At 40.8% G+C, this 21,083-nt stretch overlaps 1 protein-coding gene across 1 annotated transcript in view; it reads left to right on the top strand.

Moving 5' to 3' along the window:
• Positions 1-19,447, top strand: part of kif19 (kinesin family member 19) — a 204,057-nt gene extending 184,610 nt beyond the window's left edge. The window contains exons 20-21 of the mRNA XM_072241976.1: positions 1,146-1,250; positions 19,091-19,447. Of these exons, the coding sequence (XP_072098077.1) occupies positions 1,146-1,250; positions 19,091-19,242 (257 nt within the window). The 3' untranslated portion in view covers positions 19,243-19,447. The remainder of the gene's footprint in view (positions 1-1,145; positions 1,251-19,090) is intronic.
• The last annotated feature ends 1,636 nt before the right edge of the window (positions 19,448-21,083 follow it).

Raw genomic sequence — 21,083 nt, 5'->3', positions numbered from 1 at the left:
TGAGTCCTTGAAATTTCTGGCCAAATATCAAAGAGGGAAAGAAGTTTTTGGAATGTTATTGTGATATCTTTGACTCTGCTGCAGTTATATACATCTGGAATATTGTGGAAATGTCAGATATTCCTATCCAAGGAATGATATATGTACTTGCAATTGAGAGAATGCAATGAAAGTTCACCAGATTTGATTTCTGACTGAGTGCAAGGTGCAGTGGAAAGAGGTTAATTAGAATGGATTTATCCCTCCCAGAATCTCAGTCATTCAGTCAACACTTTATATTTTTGATATTAAGAGAATCAAAGGATGTGGAGTTATCACAGGAAAGTGGGACTGAGTTAAAGGGGTAGCCATGGTCTTTTGAATTGGGAACAGGTGAGAGAGCTGGTTGCACAACTCTAACTTATATTCTATTTCTTATATTCTTATGCTCTGTTGAACAATATGTCTTGCAGAAGAGAGAGAGAGATGGAAAGATAAAGGGCAAGTATTCTCTGCTCTGTGCCTAACACGACACAGGCAGAACTGATATACAAAAAGACTTGCAATTATACTGTATAATATCTTCCATGCCCTTTAAAATCTTCCTTGCCATATAAGAACTGCCACCCAATAAGTATTTGTGAAGGGTTCTGATTTCAAGCTCCCACAAACAGCAAAGCAATAATGACCAGAAAGTCTATTTTCAGTGATGTTAGGAAAAGGCTTAATATTGTCCAGGGTGCCAGAGATAACACATCACTAAATAAACCCAGATTGTTTTTATTGGGAGTTATTTGCATAGATAGGCTGCCTTCTATCTTTATTCATGTCAGTCAGAAGTGTGCCCTGAAGTCTGTGAACTTCTTGCTATCACTGTCTTGTATAATCTGTTTTACATGTTGTCTGAATTTACATGCCTGTAATGCCGCTGCAAACAAGCTTTTCATTGTACGTGTACTTCACCGTACTTTTACACATGAAAGAAAACTTGATCAAGAGACCAATATTTGTCCCTCTTTCTTAACTTAAACTAAGTTATATGTTTTAGTGGTTTTCCAGCAACCAAAAGTATGGTGATGTATCAGTTTAATTTTTGTTTTAAAAAGCTACATATGCTTTGTGCATGTAAACAAATAAAAAACTAGTCAGTCTGTACCTCTGTGCAGGTGAGAGTGACCTTCAGATGTTGGAGGTGGTTAGTACGCCACCCAGCACCATCTACCAGAGAAATTGTAATGGCAGAGGGCAGGCCATACAGAAGAAGATCAGAGGTGAGAGTACAAAGCTTGATAGAAGCTTGAAATTATGTGACCTTCAGAAATGTGTTGTGAATAATAGCAAAATATTTGTGCATTTCTTAAATTAAAAAAAAACACAGAACAGTACAGCATGGGATGCCCTTCATTCCACAATGTCTGTGCATAGCAGAATACCAGATTAATTCATCCCTTCTGTCTGCACATTCTCCTTGTTCCCCTTTCCCCACACATCCCCTTGCCTCTCTAAATGCCCCTTGAACATCACTATTATTACCTGCTTCCATGACTAGCCGCAGCAGCACATTACTACTACTACATCGACTCAGGACTAGGGGGCCAGCGTCGGGCACGATGACGGACTCTCCACTTCTCCCCCTCCCTCATCAGTGTGTTCAGTTCATCTACATTAGCTACGCCGCTGTCTTCTAGGAGCATGTTGACCATAGTCTTGTGAGGGCGCCCAGGGTTCATCCTCCCGTGCTTGGACTCCCATATGATGACTAGGCTGGCAGGTAGCTCGGGGTGGCATAGACAGTGTCCCGCTAGTTGCAGTCTTCTCGCCTCAATTTTAGTGGAGAGCATCAGTAGGTTGTTATAGAGCTCAACGTTCATCATCTGCTGTTGCCAACTCACATCAAGAGCCATCTGGAGCATTTGTATATAGCAACCATCTAGAGACTTTCGCATCATCTTGGTGAGTGTCCACGTCTCACATCTGTACGTGAGAATGGAGTCTATGACTCTATGACACATTACAGACATCTATCACTCTATGTTTAAAAAAAAAACTGCTGCATACATCTCTTTTACATTTTCCCCCTCTGACATTTGAATTTTCTACCCTGACAAGAAGCTTTTTGCTGTCTGCACTATCCGTTCAGGCCTCTAGTGGCACAGTTTGTTTTATATGATCACTACTTCCTGTATGTAAGCTGTTTTTTATATTATTGACTGTGCGGTTTAGTTGATTTGATTTGAAGCACATGGTGGAAAGACACACATCTCCATCCTCTCTTTATTTGCTTTTGAAACAGCCATGTCTTTTCACAAGTAAAAGATCTCATTAAAAAAACCCTGAAGAAAATTGCCATCTTTTTGAGAAATTGTTTAACTTGCTGCATAGCTTTGTGGATGCACACTGTGAAGGTAGTAAAATGAAAAGATAGCTCGAGTTCAAAGGCATTGCTAATGGCCTGGAGATGCATCTGAATGCTGTAGACGATAATGTCAGCTTCCGACCCGAGCAACGTTGTTTGCCAAGACCTGGAAGTCAGGTCAGAATGTGGCGCATCGTTCACATCTTCATCTCGCTCGGGCGAAACCATAATTAGCATAGCTGCAGCATGAACTCGAAGCAGAGCGGAAGCAGCAAGGACCAGAGCAGTGTACGCCGAACACGAAGTTGCCATATGCAAATAAAAATGCTTGTGTAGACATGCAGAAAGCATGTTTAGAGGCTACTATGTTAAGTGCGCTCAAGGAGAAGCATGAAGCTGAGGCTGCCCCAGCAGACGCAAAGATGTATGAAGCAGCAGCTGAGACAATGGTGAGTCTATAACTCAAATCAGTTATGCTTTGCTGTTACAATTGTCAATGCATCTTACTAAAGAATATGTCCAAATGCATTTTGGCTATAAAAAGTAGTCCAGCTCTACAAGGAGAAGCCGTCCACACCACATAGCCAACATGCCTTTCACTTATTTCAAGTATTGACAATCAAGGTCTACAGCAGCAAAGACTCACAACACCCCCTTCTGCAGTTCCATCACAACAAGGACTTCAGTCAGGAGTTGCTACTGATGCCATTCCCATCTGCACAGACTGAACTTCTATCCATCCTAGGAAACACATTTTGCAAACTAACCTTCATAATGTTCTCATTCAGGAGCCACAGATGCATTAGCTTTGGCTTGGTATCTGGCTCATAGAGGCCTAGTCACAGCAGGATAAAAAGTGTCTGACAACCCTTCTGCTAGTTATCTGTCCTGGGAGTCAAGCTTTCTCAATGCTGTGGAAGGACTAAGTCTCAAACCTAGTGAAGAACGAGACCTTCTCTGTAAGTGGCTTGGTGGGGAGTCACTGCAACATGCAAGCAGGGTTAGAGCAGTTTACATTAATAATCCAGTTGTGGTTTATAAATGCTGTGTCAGAGGCTGGACAAGTGCTATGGCTTTTCAGTGGCAATTAAAGAATCTCTCTTCAGCAGACTTGATAATTTTCCAAAGCTCTCACATGGAGAACTGCAGCTTGCAGATCTGTTGTTGGAACTGCAAACCATAAAAGATGAGAGTTACCTACTAGGACTGAGTTTCTTGGACACAGCAAGAGGAATAAACCCTATAGTGGAGAAACTACTGAACAACATGCAAGAAGAGTGGATAACTGAAGGGTTCAAGTATAAAATGAAGCATCATGCCCCCTATCTGCCATTATCATTCTTTGTTGAATTTATCTGCCACCACGCAAAAATGCGAAATGACCCATTTTGTACTTCTCATCTTCCGGTAACAGGTCATTCAAAGTGAGGTCTTCAGCAAAAGCATGGAAAACCTAGACCCCTAACACAGTCAACAAAACTGAAGTAGAAAACTCTGTCATGAATCCCGATGGACGATATCCTATCCATAAGAAATCCCACCCATAAAGAAACCGCAGAGGTTTCAGAGAAGAACTGCTTGGCAACAGGCGATGCTTTCCAAATATGTTTCAAGGGCTGTGCTTCAACAGTACACTAAGCAAAAGACTATAGCTATCATACACTGCACTGAGTGCAACAGTGACCAGCACATAGCGGCACTTCATTCAGTGCCCACACCTTGGGCTCCTACTAGTTCTAGCACACCTATAGCAGAGCACGGCGGGGGGTTGGGGGGCAGCACAACATCCATCAGATGTAGCTACTTCCTCACGCATAGAGGTATATGGAAAAGGCTTTGTAGCGGTTACCTGAAAACAAACCAAAACCGCTGAGACACTAAGCCAGGGTACCCGACACTGTATAACGTGCTTCCAGATAACAAATTTCCAAATCAGTAAAGGTATGTTTGATCCTTTATTCCAAAACCAGCAAAGACGAGTGATCTTGTAGCAGTATAACTAAGCGATACTCAGTGCAATTAGCGGTTGAACTAAACTAGCGTTCCAATTTGCGAAGTTGGTATATTTAAGCAATATCAGGATTAGCCTTCTATATGTCTTTAAGCGGTCTAATAACATTCCAATTAACAGTCAACAAAATAAATGTCATTCCCCATGGTTTATTCACTCTCCACTAGACTAAGCTAAACAACTAACCAAATAAGAATATGTGACTATACTCATTTGCTTCTACCACACCCCCACCCATGAGACAGATTACCATAACAAACATATCACAAACTACAATGCAGACAGAAAATAGACACACGGTTCCTACAGGCTTTCAAAGCAAATCCTGCACTAGAATACTGTATGTTGGTCAACATCGTAGCTGAAAGGACATATGTGATATTGGATGATTAGAACAATGTGTCTTTGGCAAAATCGACATTATTTAACATGTTTAGTTTCAAAGTTCCCCTTCTCCATACACTCTGAAGACGTGTTCTGGAACATTGGAAGTTTCTGGAAGAAAAACCAGTGGATTTGTCATGGAGTCAATAGGAAGGAAGGTCTGTTTACCCTTACCAGCCCTCTTTGAATACGATCATATCCCCAGCAACAGGAATGAAATCCCAACTCCTGAAGCTACACGTAGTCACTCACATCTCATAGCTGACAAGATTCCCCCACTTGTCTTGTCAGCTGGGATTGCCCTGTTGCTTGGCAGAGACACCACCTTTGTACGTAAGCTACATGAACAGCTCTCTGGCACATTGCACCTTACACACAATGAATGGATCAGTGTTGGGTCACAGTGGGTGAAGTCTGCCTCGATGGTGCTCATCAGCCCACTGTTAGCACATTTAAGACCAATTGTTATGTTTTGTAACCCTAAAACATGATACTAATTAGAAGGAAAAAGGCGGGAGCGCGGGAGAACAGGTGTTAGTTTAGTTTTTGCTTCAAGCGAGGCGTGCACGTATCACGTGGTGGCGTAATGATGTATGTCATTTGCATACTTGGCACATATAACTACAATGAATTAGTTAAACAACAGAGAGTGCTTGATCAAATAATATATTTACAATATTACTCAAATATTACTGAAATAGGAACTACACAACACTAATATCCCAGAGAACAGGTATCCAAGTAATTTCAGACCCTGCAAGGGTAGAATCTGTATGAAAGAAAAGAATATAGGCAAACAACCCAAGTGCCCTGATATACGTACCTCTGCTTAACCAGATTGAGACAAGCTGATCTGTCACTTGGAAGCTGATTATAAGCTGGCACCTTCCATTGAAGATGAGGTCTTCATTTGAATCATGAACAAAGAGTTTAGCAGAGATGAGTCAAAGAGTCAGGTAGCTCCCCTTCCTCTCAACTCTGCACAACAACTCCCACAAAACAACAGAGAGCAGGCCCTTGGTCAACTCATGTCCCTCAGTCGCACATTGAGAAGGAAACCAGAAGTGAAAGATCATTAGGTGGAGTTCAGGAAGACAGTCTTCAGGAGCAATCATGCTGAGTTAGCACCCTCCTCCAGATCCCAACAAAGAAAACGGGTATTTGCCCATCTTTGATGTTTCCCATCCCCAGAAACACGCACAAATAGGAATTCTCTTTGAGTCAAGTGTGCAGTTCAAAGGTGTGCCACTGAACAACGTGTCCAGACATCAATAACATTCTGCTTGGGGTCCTCATGACTGCACTTCGGAACTGAGTCCACTGAAGCAATGGCAGACATCGAACAGTTGTTCCATAGCTTCCTAGTGAGAGATGATTGAGACTACCTCAGATTCTTGGCTTCAGAAATGTGGTCAGATGTAGAAAGCACAGTGATTACGTTTCACATTTGCTGTTCTGCAGAGCGAGTTACAATCTAGGATCAGTGTGTGTAATAAGACTTAGTGATGGTTTTGCACCAATTTCAGTGCTTTGCTTATGCTTATGACTAGGAGGATATGGTGCCATGGCAGCGTAGCAGTTAGCATGAACTCAGGGTATCAGAGTTCGGAGTTCACTTTCAATGTCAGCTGAAACCAGAAATGAAAGATCATGAGGTGGAGTTCATGAAGACACTCTTCAGGAACAACCATGCTGAGTTAGCACCTCCACCAGCACCTCTGTACATCCTCCCTGTGGATTGCATGGGTGTTCCTGTGGTGCTCCAGTTTCCTCCCACAGTCCAAAGGTGTACTGGTTAGTAGGTTAATTGATCATTGTAAATTGCCCCTTGATTAGGCTACATTAAGTCGGGGGTTGCTGTGCAGCACAGCTCAAAGGGCCAGAAGAGCCTATTCTGCACTATATCTCAATAAATAAATAAACTAGACTACGAGATTCTGGAGTATTGCATGAGCGTTCATGTATTTGGTAACTGTCCCTTGCTAGCCATGACCTTTAAGAGGACAGCTATCGAGGGAAAGAAGGAACTTGGGACTGGAGCACAGAGTTGTAGGGTATTTAAAGGCATTTCTATGTTGATGATGGTCTTAAATAATTTTCTAGTGCACAAAAAGCAATCAGCATGCTGAAAGCAGCACAAGATATGTTGGCGCTGTCTAATCTCAGACTGCGTAAGATTGCATCGAACCGTGCTGATGTCATGCAATGTTTCCCATCTGAAGATCTGGCCAAAGGTTTAGAGAATCTTGATCTCCCTCCTATGCAGTGCAGTCTGGGCCTTGGGTGGGACCTCGTTACTGACACCCTTACTGTCCAGGTCGCTGATACCAGAACACTCTCTATGCATCCTGGCTTGCTATCGACTATCAACCGCCTATTTGACCTTCTTGGATTTGCAGCACTAGTCAGTCTCCCTGGAAACTTCATGTAAAGGAAGTTGACCTTGGGCACTTGTGAGTGGGAGTGGGATGTCCTACTCCCTAAAGAGAAACATGAACAGTGGCAGTAGTGGTGTTCTTCCCTCCGGGATCTTAAAGGCTTGAAAATTCCAACAGCCTTCACAACAATTCCACTATCTGCAGCTCAAAAAAAGAGGTCTGCATCTTCTGTGATGGGTCAACTGAAGCTATGGCTGCTGTAGCATACCTGAAGGTCACAAACGCTGCCAGATATTGTGCAGCTGGTTTCATCCTGGGCAAGGCAAAGCTTGGTCCCTACCTAGATCTTACCATAACCAAGGCTTGAACTTAGTGCTGATGTTCTAGCAGTTGGGATGGCAGAGATGACAACTGTAGAGCTGGACACAGGACTATATGACAGCAAGTTATTCACTGACAGCAAGGTGCTCTGTTATATATTTAACTAAACAAGGAGATTCCATGTTTATATATATAATACAATCTAACATATCAGGCAATCAACTCAGAAAGGCCAATAGAACTATGTTCCTACTGATCTCAACCCGCCTGATCATGCCACAAGTGGGATCCAGGCTGATGAGCTCACCCTCTCCTCACGGTCAACTGACTCAGTACTTCTTGCTGATCCCACCAGGAAACTCATTAAGGCCACTGTTTTTGAAGTGAGAATGGTTAAAGTCCATGTAATAAGATTGTTTTCAAGATCAGTCTCTGAGACTATCTTTCTCTTGCCAAAGACTTAGTGAAGTAACCACTTAACTTTCAGGTTCATTAGTTAAGTTTGATATCTTATAGATGTCAGGAGGGGTGTGTTCTGGCCTCTAGAGGTGCAGTTCGTTTTATATGTACAATAATTACTTCCAGGTACATAAGCTGTTTTTATATCATTGCCTGCGCAGGTTACTTGATTCAATTTAAAGCACATGGTGGGAAGATACACATCTCCATCTTCTCTTTATTTACCCTTGAAACAGTAATAACTTTTCACAAGTAAGATATCTTATTGGAAGCCCTGGTGAAAGCTTCCGTCCCAGGTGACTTTGAAAGTTGTTTTACTCACTTCATAACTTTGTAGGTGTGCATGGCGTGGTCAGTAGACTTAGCATCTGTTAGTCTCATGAGACCATGGATTTGTGCCTTGGAAGGTTTCCAGGGTGCAGGCCTGGGCAAGGTTGTATGGAAGACCAGCAGTTGCCCATGCTTCAAGTCTCCCCTCTCCACGACACTGATGTTGTCCAAGGGAAGGGCATTAGGACGCATACAGCTTGGCACCAGTGTTGTCGCAGAGCAATGTGTGGTTAAGTGCCTTGCTCAAGGACACACACACTGCCTCAGCCAAGGCTTGAACTAGCGACTTTCAAATCACTAGACGAATGCCTTAACCACTTGGCCATGCCTCAAAATGCCATTTGATCAATTTGCACTCACAAGTAAAACTCACAGATAAATTTATAATCCCGCATTCAATATACGTTACTGTAAATGATGCAACTATAAAGTGGATGTTTGGAAATCACTTAGTAGTGAGGTTGTACTTGTGAATTTTTAAGTGGTTATCAATCATATTAATGCCTTACTGGCAGCCTTTGATATGTGCAAGAAACTAGCTGAACAATTAAAAACAGCAGGTCCTATTTAGGGAAATGACAATCATATGTTGCAAGAACAGAATCATAGTGGGTGGCCAAATAAAAACTTCAAAATATCTAATTTATCTCAATGATTTAACTCATGTGGCCAGTGCAAATTAGTCACATTGTAAAGGATACCAAACTGGAGGCCAAGAGGCAGTTAACTGTTATCACCATCCAAATTAGATACAATTGTATGTGAGCTGAACAGTGTTTAGCATTACTGTACCTGTCAAATGTCCATTGTGATTGGTACTTGAATTTCTGAGGCTGGCATTGAAAGAAATCAGGCAAGATCAAAATTACTTTTAACATTAATGTTTTAAAATAAGTAAATGTACTTGTTTTATATGGAGGAGAGGAAACTTCAAGATAATTTATTTGAAAGTGTAGAAGATAAAAGTAACAGGTTTGAGGAAATTCTTCAGACTGCCAAATGATTCAAGTATTAGGATTACCAAGGATTAAGAAACTGGAATCAAGAAAGGAAATTAAATACAACTGCCTCATTCCAGAAGCAATCGTGCAAAACAAAGATGTTAACATTTATGATGTAATTGGATTCTGGAGACAAATTACATGAAATGTAAGAGGAAGATCATGAACAGATATCAAAAAGAGAAGCAGACAAATTACCTATCTAAAGAGATGAATTTACAAGCTCTAAGATATTTAACCATTCACAATTAATATTTAATCCTTAACCACAATATGCTTATATTGTGTGATCTGTCCATACAAACAATACTACTCAAAATATCAAATGTTGCTAGGCGGCAAACAATAATTGGTGGAACAGCGAATGCATGATGAGGGTTAACATACCACTGGCATCAGCCTGCATTGCTGGCTGGCAATAAAGTGTAAGTACAAGCAAACTAAGTAAGTCTTTCTCACGGCCTCACAGGGTCTCTATTCTGCCTTTATGTGATATCACGTGGAAACTGAAACAGGCCTATATGAGGATTCAGAGACTCGGGTTTGACTCTTGAGATGTGCTGTGTGCAAGTGGGCACAGAGTGGCAGTTGTGAACCAATCCTCCATTGCCTTCTGAGCACTTTACAAGACTAAAAAAAATAGAGTGTGGAATCCAGCAGTAACTGATGCAAATTATAAATCTGAGGCAAATATAATGCTCAGCATTCCTTCAGACCTACCTGGGCAGTAGAGGGGAGTACTCTGATGTTTGCCTATCCCAGGGCTTCCAAACATTCTGCACGTGGCTTGACTACAGGTTGCTGTACAGCGCAGAGTGTTTACACGTCACAGGAGACACAAGTTATGTAACATTGAACCCAAATTAATATGCATAGAGAACAGTTGTTTACAACAGTGAGAGGGACCATTGTGTCCCACTGGTTAATGACCATCCAACTTAATCTTGCAGGTTCTGATTAGTAAAATGCTGACCTACTATGTGATTAGAAAGCTGGAAAGGCAGGACATTGACATGGCCTGCTTAAAGGTGACAATATTAGATGAGTCTGGATCACAAGAAGGAAGTAGAATCTTTACAAATCATATATTCCTTAATAGCTAGCCACTGCCAGACTCCTGTAATACTCTTCAATGCAGCTTCCCAGCCAACCCTTCATCTGACAGGAGAAGAGTTCAGAGGAAAAGTGGAGTAAGGTGTAAGGCTGATCTCAGTGAGAGAACCGCCCCCCCCCCACCCCCCGTAAATGGTTTGCAGTGTGTGTGTGTTTTTACATCTCTGGGTCTCTCAAAAGAACAGGGGCAGCTAAATGTCTGCACTTCAAAGATGTCACCAGAGACAAACGATTAATCGGACAAGGAGCTTGACACTTCAGCAAAATCTCTGAGGTAGAAAACCTACTTACTGTGTGACTTTAGGAAAAATTGCAGGCAAACAATGAGACATGACCCTCTTTCTTCACACTATGACAGAGGAAACATCAAATAACAAAGACTAGTTGAGCAATGTGGCCATTAGGGTAATTATTACCATCTTTAAGAGTAAATTGCACAAATTTGTTGAGAAAACAAACAGGGCATTGGCACAAGCTGAATCTGTTTGTTCCAAAGCTGTTAGCAACTTCTTCAGCACACACAGATCCCTGAGTGCTGACTGCGAAATCAGCCGTATTCAGAATGGAATCATTAAACCTTTCCCACTAAAAGTAGTATGATTGTACCTCCACCAACATTAACCATATTACCTACCAAAGTAGTAGCCAGCTGTTCCTGAATTCCAGTGGACAAACACTCTCCAGTACAGAAATGATTTGATTTATCATTTACCAAAACTATTCACAACACTGCATTCCGAAAATATAGAACAACAGAGTTGAAAATGCTGACTGGATTTCGGCCAACATTTCTGTAATGGAACCCTCTAGATCAACAACTATTGGATGAAATTATTTCGCAGTAACCAATTGTCTTCTAGCACAAGTAAATGTTAGTGCTCATAGGAGGTGATCTAAAAGTCAATTGAGCCATTGGCAAAGAAAAAGGCTTCAATGAAAACAAAGGAAGCAATTGCATATCATTATAAATAGATGGAAAGATGGGTGGAACATTTCCTCAAGCTGTACCCTAGAGAAAATGGTATGACCAGTTGTGGTCTTATCACATTAGAGAACCTTTCCATCCTAGAAGAGGGATGCCAAATCCAAAAAGGAAAAGCAGAGAGAAGTGACCTAAAAGGGACCCACATGTTACAAACGTATATTTTCCTTTCAGTCTGTTTTCATGGTTCTTGCTAGTTTACCCTTGCATACCAGTTTCCCTTCCATTATAAATTTCCTTCTTACCCCTTGCTGAATTCTAAAATGATCCCAATCCTCAGGTTTTCTGTTTTGCTGGCAACTTGATAAATCCTCATCATAGATTAAATGCTATCTTTAGCTTCTCTTGTAATCCATGTCACACTACTTATCCAGTTGTGTTTAGTGCCTTAAAATAAAGTATGCTTATGAATAAACTCGTCTTGGGCTTCCAGCTGGATACAGATAACCAATGTTTCGATAACAAACTCTGCCACCTTCATCAGGGATGATGCCTGGGCATGTCTAGTCCAGTTATTTATACCTCTGTCATCCTACCATCCTGATTGGTTAGTCCTCAACCAATCAGGATTCCGCTGTCCCACATTGTTTACAATCGAATTCCAGTTCTTACTTAGAGCGAGACCTTCATCTTGTTAAAATCATTTTCCTTTAGTTTTATTTCAATGGCCTCTTTCACCAGGCGGTCCCAAAAGCCACTGGCGTGGCACAGTAGTTTTGTGCCATCAAAGTTAATCTTATAGCCATTGCGAAGGCAATGTTTTGCCACCGCCGATTTCTCCGGTAACCCAAATGGATACACATCCTGTGCTCCTTGACGTGGGTTTCCACTGTGCATCCCGTCTGGCTGATATACGCTGCTCTGCATTCACAAGGAATCCCGTAAATGCCAGACATCCTGAGTGCTAGATCATCTTTGACCTGCGTAAGCTATGACAACAGCTTCTTTATGGGTTTGGGAATGGTATTAATGCAATATTTCTTCAGGATCCTGTCACTCCTTCCAGAAACCGTGGAAATATAGGGAAGACTGGTGGTAGCGATGGGTTCTCCCTCATTGTTAGGTTTCCTGTTTTCCCCTTTTAAAGGCCTGATTGACTTCCCTCACTTTGTAGCCAGTCTGTAGGAACATTGTGCGTAATTGTCCTATTTCCCCGTAAAGACTCTCTGGGTCTGAAATATGCCTCATGGATTCCAGGCACTCCAACAGTTCCACAATCATCTGAACAGTAAACATACAAACATTCAATTTTCAATGGAGATGGAGAAGAATGGTTGCCTCCTGTTCCTGGACATTCTAATATGATGGAAACCAGATGGTAGCCTCAGACATGGCGTCTATCATAAACCCACTTACACGGATTTATACCACAACAATAACAACCACCATCACGTCTCCCAACGTAGAGCGGTTCTTTCTACTCTGATTAACTGAGTAAAACCTATATCAAACCCCAAGGAAATAGGACAATTACGCATGACGTTCCTTCCGAATGGATACAAGGTGAAGGAAGTCAATCGGGCCCTGAAACGGGCCGACGGGAAAACCAGGAAGTGTAACCACAAGGCGGAACCCGTAATTACCGCCCATCTTCCCTATATTTCCATGGTTCCTGGAAGGTTCACCAGGATCCTGAAAAAATACCAGACTAATACCATCCACAAACTTGTAAGGAATCTCAAATTACAGCTCATGTGGGCCAGAGATGACCCGGGACTCAGGTCAGCTGGTGTTTACAGGATTCCCTGTGAACACGGAGCAGTGTAAATCGGCCAGATGGGACGCATGGTGGAAACCCGCATCAAGGAGCACAGGAGGTGTATCTGTTTGAGTCACTCAGAGAAATTGGCGGTAGCAGAACATTGGACTCACAATGGCCATAAGATTGACTTTGATGGCACAAAACTACTGTGCTGCACCGATGGCTTTTGGGACCACCTGGTGAAGGAAGCCATTGAAAGAAAACTAGAGGAAAATAGCTTTAACAAAGATGAAGGTCTCACTTTAAGTAAGAACTGGAATTCGATGTAAACAAGGTGGGACAATGGAAACCTGATTGGACGAGAATTAACCAATCAGGAGGGATGGACTACGAGGGTATAAATACCATTGGACTATGGGGGTATAAATACCATTGGACTAGACATGCCCAAACATCATCCCTGATGATGGACAGCAGGGTTTGTTATCAAAACGGCTAAAATCGATACCTGTACCTGGCTGGAAGCCAGCGAAGGTTTTATTCATCATATATGCCCAGAAAGCACTAGATCCTTTTTCAGAAAGTATGTCTGTTGCACCATTTGCAGTGGAAAATGCAAACAGTTTCAAACTACTGAGAGAGCAATCATCATCAACTTTCATGGTACCAGAACACATTCTAGAAAGTACGCCAATTCCTTTACTTCCTGAAGAGAATGAAGAGAGCTGGACTAAGCACATCCATACTAATATCCTTCCACCGTTGCACAGTAGAGAGCATTCTAACATGCTGCATCACTGCATGGTACGGAAACTGCACTGTGACGGACATGAAGGCTCTACAACGAGTAGTCAAAACTGCCCAAGGCATCATCGGCTTCAGCCTATTTGCCATCAAAGACGTATATGGAAAGGTGCTGGAAAAGAGCCAGTAACAACATGAGGACTCGTGGACTGCTTGTCCCACACCCATCAGAGAGGAGGCTATATAACATCCACGCAAGGACCACTAGACCAAAAACAGTTACTTTCCCCAAACAGTAAGGCTGATTAAACTCTCTATAACCACGCACCACCACTTTATCATTAATCAGAGCCTTCTGTCCACTACAGTGCAGTTTCCGTACCATGCAGTGAGTCACCTTGTATACAGACACTCCTGTGCAACACAATCAATCTATGTATTGTATTGAATTGAATTGACTTTATTTCTTACATCCTTCACATACATGAGGAGTAAAAATCTTTACGTTATGTCTCCATCTAAATGTGTAATGTGCAATCATAGTAACTTATAATAATTTATTATAAATAGAACAGTATTGTAACATAGAATATACTCAAATCAGCGTGAGTTAATCAGTCTGGTGGCCTGGTGGAAGAAGCTGTCCCGGAGCCTGTTGGCCTTAGCTTTTATGCTGTGGTACCGTTTCCCAGATGGTAGCAGCTGGAGTAGATTGTGGTTGGAGTGGCTCAGGTCCCCAATGATCCTATGGGCCCTTTTCTCACACCTGTCTTTGTAAATGTCCTGAATCATGGGAAGTTCACAGTACAGATGCGCTGGCTGTCCACACCACTCTCTGCAGAGTCCTGCGATTAAGGGAGGTACAGGTCCCATACCAGACAGTGATGCAGTCAGTCAGTATGCTCTCAATTGTCCCCCTGTAGAAAGTTTTTAGGATTTGGAGGCTCATACCAAACTTCCTCAACCATCTGAGGTGAAAGAGGCGCTGTTGCGTACAGACCACATGAGATCCTCGGTGATGTGGATGCCGAGGAACTTAAAGCTGTTTACCCTCTCAACCCCAGATCCATTGATGTCGATAGGGGTTAGCTTGTCTCCACTCCTCCTGTGATCCACAACCAGCTCATTTGTTTTTGCAACATTAAGGGAGAGGTTGTTTTCTTGACACCACTGTGTCAGAAAGATGACTTCTTCCCTGTAGGCCACCTCGTTATTATTTGAGATTAGGCCAATCAATGTAGTGTCATTGACAAATATAATTAGCAAATTAGAACTGTGGGTGGCGACACAGTCATGGGTGTACTGGGAGTAAAGGAGCAGTCTTTTATATATATAAAAAGTGTGTGTATACACACACACACACACACACACACACACACACTCACACACATATATATAGAGAGAGAGTGTGTTTATTTTTAAATTATTATACTCTTTATCTTATTGTGTTTTTTATGCTGCATCATCAGAGTGGGAGTAACAATTTTCCATTCTCCTTTACAATTATGTACTAGAAATTACATTAAACAATGTTGAATCTAGAATAATATATGGTTTAGAAGCTAGTCGGCTATAAGTCTCTTGCCATACCTTCAATGCAGTTTCCCAGCCAACCTATCTCTCATTCCTTCATTTAGATTGAAAAATTCAGATTAGACTACTTTAATTTCAAATTCTATCACATTAAGATCACCCTTTCCTAATAGCCATTTTGCTATATTAATAATTCACCTTTTATCATTGTATAATATGTTCTAAAGTAGTTCTTTTTCAAATTGATTCTTAAATATTCTGAACTAGAAATCCATCCTCTACATGATTAGCACCAGTTGGATTTGTCTAAACAACATTTAAAATCCCCTATAATTACATCAGTAGCCATGGTACATTCATCTCTAATTTCTTAGTTTAGATTATGTTCTACATCACAAATACTATTCAGAGACCTGCAAACAACTCCTACTAAAGTTTTCTGCCCTCTGCTGCACAAAAATCTTTCCCAACCACTGATGTCATCTCTTATTGACAATATGACCCACCTCCTTGTCTTTTCACCTGACCTTTCGAAATCTAGAATATCCTGTTACAGGTGTCCCCCACTTTACGACATTTCACTTTCACGAAAGACCTACATTGGTACCTGTTTTCGCTAACCGAAAGAGGATTTTCGCTTTTTTAAAAAGACCTCCACTTTAAACTTGTGTTTACCCCGAGAAAGACAACCATGACCGTGAAGCCTTGTGCGGGCAGGTGTGTGCACATGTGTGTATGTGCCAATTTTTTCCCACGAATCAGTTTTGGCTAAATCCTTCCGATTCTGTAAAGTACACTGTATATACATTATTTCTACTTTATATAGGCTGTGTGTTTATCATATCATTCCTGCTTTTACTATATGTTAGTGTTATTTTAGGTTTTATGTGCTATTTGGTATGATTTCGTAGGTTATTTTTTGGGTCTGGGAACACTCAAAAAATTTTCCCGTATAAATTAATGATAATTGCTTCTTCTCTTTATGCCATTTTAGCTTACAAACTGTTTCACAGGAGCGCTCTACCTTCAGATAGTGGGGGAAACCTGTATTTATAGTTCCCAGCTTCGGTCATCCTGCATCCACATCTCTAAAGAATCAATTAGGTCATACTTATTTCTGATAGTGATGCCATGAATTTCAAAGTTCAAAGTAAATCGGGCATTCACAATAAATACAGAGAAACAGTACAGAATCAATGAAAGACTGCACACAACAAGACAGAAAAATGACCAATGTGCAAAAGGTAACAACACATGCAAATATAAAAAGAAAAAAACAAAATAATAATAATAAATAAGAATACATATTGAAAACATGAGATGACAAGTCCTTGAAAGGGAGTCGATGGATTGTGGAAACAGTTCAGTGTTGGGGTGGGTGAAGTTGAGTGATACTATCCCCTCTGGTTCAAGAGCCTCGTGTTTGAGGAGTAATAACTGTTCCTGAACCGGGTGGTGTGGGTTCTGAGGCTCCTGTACCTTCTTCCTGATGGCAGCAGTGAGAAGGGAGTATGGTCTGAATGGTTGGGGTCCTTGTTGATGGATGCTGGTTTCCTGCAACAACACTCCATGTAGATGTACTCAGTGGTGGGAAGAGCTTTACCCCTGATGGACTGGGCTGTAACCACTTTTTCCAGGCTTTTTCATTCAAGGGCATTGGCATTTCCATACCAGGCCATGATGCAACTGCTCAATGTACCCTCCACCAGACATCTATAGAAGTTTGTCAAAGTTTCAGATGACATGCCAAATGTTCACAAATTTCTAAGAAAGAAAAGGTGCTGTTGTGCTTTCTTCGTAATTACACTTTAAGTGCTGGGCCCAGGACAGGTCCTTTGAAATGATAACACCGAGGAATTTAAAGTTGCTGATCCTCTCCAACACTGATTCCCAGGTAAAGACTTCATGGACATACAGTATGCTCTTGAAGTCAATAGTCAGTTCCTTGGTCTTGCTGGCATTGAGTGAGAGATTGTTGTTGCACCACTCAGCCAGATTTTCAGTCTTATTCTTATATGCTGATTCATCATTGCCTTTCATTCAATTCTGGTGTCATTAGCAAACTTAAATATGGCATTGGAGCTGTACTTAGCCTCACAGTCGTAAGTACAAAGTGAGTAGAGCCGGGGCTAAGAACACAGCCTTGTGGTGCACCTGTGCTTATAGTGATTGTGAAGGAGATGTTGTTGCCAATACGAACTGACTAGAAGTGAAGAAATCGAGGATCCAGTTGCACAAGGAGGAATTGAGGCTTGGAGCTTATTGATTACTTTTGATAGGATGATAATTTTGAATGCTGACTTGTAGTCAATGAAGAGCAACTTGATGTATGCATCTTCACTGTCCAGATATTCCAGGGCTGAGTGAAGAGCCAGTGGAATGGCACCTGCTGTTTACCTGTTGTAATAGTCAGCAAATTGGAGTTGCTGCTCAGGCAGGAGTTGATGTATTTCATTACGTACCTCTCAAAGTACTTCATCACAGTGGCTGTAAACGCTATAGTCACTGAGGCAGGTTAACACGTTCTTCTTAGACACCAGTACAACTGAAGCCTGTTTGAAGCAGGTGGATAGCAAAGATTGCTGAAGTGAGAGGTTAAAGATTATCAGAATCAGAATCAGGTTTATTATCACTGGCATGTGACATGAACTTTGTTAATTTATCAGCAGGAGTTCAATGCAATACATAATCTAACAGAGAGAGAAAAATAATAAATAAAATAAAACAATAATAAACAAGTAAATCAATTGCATATATTGATTAGATTTTTTTTAAATGTGCAAAAACAGAAATACTGTATATTTTTTTAAAAAGTGAGGTAGTGTTCAAAGCTTCAATGTCCATTTAGGAATCGGATGGCAGAGGGGAAGAAGCCGTTTCTGAATCAATGAGCGTGTGCCTTCAGACTTCCAGCCTGATTATCAGCAGTTACTGAAGAGCATGGTCTCGCTCCTCCTGCATTGACTCAAGCTAGTTACAGATGTTGAATAATGTGCAGATTGACTATAGATCTGAGCAGAAGATAGGGATGTTGTCTATGTGCATGAATGCTTTGATCTGAGTGCCCCATTGCCTGGCATTATCCCAGTGCATTCCTAATGGATTTAGCCAAGGGTTCTATGCAGTGCACAAACAAGATAAGGGAAAGTGGGTAATCTTTCCCTCAATCCAAACTTAATGGGAAAGTTATCTGTTTCAGAACTATGAATGTTTGTGTAGAGCTTGGTCCGAGCTGACCGGTCAGTATTCACTCCTCTGTCCTGCATTTAGCAATAGAGTGCACGCATAGCTTAAGAATGTCAAGGGTTTTCCTACCTGGTACAGCACAAGTTTGGCTAAGTGGATTATCTCCCCCAGAGCAGCCATTAGCCAGATGACAATGACTTTGGACAAGAATTCATGATCCACATTCTACAAGGAGATGGGTCTCCAGTTCTCGATGTCCTCCTCTCCCACCTGCTGCTTATAGATTAGAGTAATAAAACACTTCCTGATAGAGTCTGACATGCTGTCAGCCAGAAGCATGGTGTTGTGCACATCCAACAGGTCCAAGTGCTCATGGGCTTCAACTCATAGTGATGGCAGGTCTTTGGTGGGAGTTGTGATCATGTGCTCCTTTAGCCCTTACACTTCTGGTTTCCCTGTTCTTTAGATAATATTTGCATATTTGAATAGTCTTGGCTGAGGTGACTGCTTGCAACCTTAAAGAGGTATTCATCCAATATAATGTACATTAGAGGGAAACGTATTCTTAATTACACAAAAATGAATGTTCATGTATTTTTTTTTAATTACAGGTCCAAATAACACAGCACCAGATGTGACTAGCTCAACCTCTGTGTTCCATCAACCGGGAAACTTCAAGAAGCAGGTTAAACATAACCCTCAGCCACATTTTAATTATACAGTGACAAATGGAAAGAATGACATCAGATCAAAGAAAAACTGATGGATTGAAAGATAAGATTTGAAAACTTAGATGAAGATTGTGCTTTCATGGTGAAAGAATGGAAAGGAAATGAAATAAATCTTCGGTGGATGGATGAATGGATAAGATAGACAATACCAAAAAAGAAACAAAAAACACTGCAAAACGTTGCTGATGTTGCAAACACCTAAGTGTTTTTTTTTACCATTATCATATGATAATCTAAATCAGTAAATAGAATTGTTTTTGTTATAAATGTATTTTGAGAAAAGTGATTGTTCTGTGTTTTGCTTTTATTCAAAATAAGTTAAGGATTCCAGGCTTTGCAATGTTTGTCCTTTACCTAGTTTAAAAGGAGGCATGGTGCCAAACGCTTACAGTTACAAACGCTTACAGACTTAAACAGTTCTCTCTGGATGTTATTCCTACTTTGTCTCCAGTTTTGGATTATGCTTTTAATCTAAGAAATCATGGTGCAAACGATGCTTTATTCTGTGGTAATATAGTAGTTTATAAACTGGTCAAGATGTGCATAGACTTAAAACTTAAAGCACAGAGTGAACTAAATATTTCTTTTTTTAAAACATAGTCTTTGAATACTGTACATGAATGTTTTCTTTTAAAACGAGGGCCCAGTGGCATGCCTGATTCTCAGTACATTTTGGTAAAGGACTCAGACCAGATAACAAATAGGTTCAAGAATATTAACTGTATTTTGTATAAAAATCATAAGCAAATTAATTGTTTTCCACAGCAGCATGTACATGTCACTTGTGCATTGGACACATTAGGTGTTGACTGATGATAAATGAGTATTTATCTTTTAGGCACACTTTGGATCAGGTATGTAGCAATTGATTTCAAATCATTATGTGATTCTGAAGATATTGGCATACCTGTTAAGTAGTTTATATATTCAATTCCTGCAGCTATTATAAATCTTTAATTAAATGGGACAATGTGATCACCTTGATCACAAAATTATAAAAATTTATTGGCAATATTGCTCAGTTTTAGTCAGTTGCAGAAGTCTAGTCAAGTGAAGAAAGCCAGTCTGTGCCATTTTTGTTTGCTGTTTGATCATCACATTGGATAGCAATTCACCCATCTAATTCAGGTAAGGAAGTACGAATAATGGGCTCCATTTCACAATCTATGAAATTCATAATTAAGGGAAAAGAAATAATAATTGGTTGCTACATGTCTTTACTAGTGTACAGAACTACAGGCTTCTATTGTCAATGATGCCCAAGGTGTTATTTGCAACTAGCATGTTTAATGAGTACAAGAGCCTTTTCTACCATTGACTCTACTATTGCAGAGAGAATAGCAGAAGTCAAGCAGAACACTCGGGGACATTTGGGGAGAAATTGGGAGACCATAAGAATCATGTTCTCAGTAAGAGGAATGTTATAATTTGTCACGGAGGTATAGGTTTAGATCAAGAAGTGATAATGGTGGATGAGATCTTTTTCACTGTGAATGGCAGACACTTCATTTGCAGTTACATAAGGGCCCACACCGATATGAGTGATTTTTTTTGCAGGTGGCATCACAAGGTGCATGGAAAAAGCAAAAACAGCCTGAAAAAAAACAATGTACATTGTGCATTAGACACTATTGCTCATATTTAGTAACTCCTTGCATCATACACAAAGAGGTCCTTGAAGTATTTTCGTAAACTTCCTTACAGATACAGTAAGCACCCAATCATGTTCAGTGGAAGTCTTTTATTAAAATTCTACCATATGGTGCATTTAAAATTTCACCCTGCTGTAGAATTCACGGAAGGAACTGGACTGTAGATTTTTTTTTTGAGCTCCTGGATACCTACACTTATGTTCCCTTATTTTACATGAAGC

Source organism: Mobula birostris, chromosome 24 (genome assembly GCF_030028105.1).
Source record: "Mobula birostris isolate sMobBir1 chromosome 24, sMobBir1.hap1, whole genome shotgun sequence".
NCBI classification, from domain to species: Eukaryota; Metazoa; Chordata; class Chondrichthyes; order Myliobatiformes; family Myliobatidae; genus Mobula; species Mobula birostris.
The sequence above is the reverse complement of the archived record's forward strand: the minus strand, read 5'-3'. Positions and strand labels throughout refer to the sequence as shown.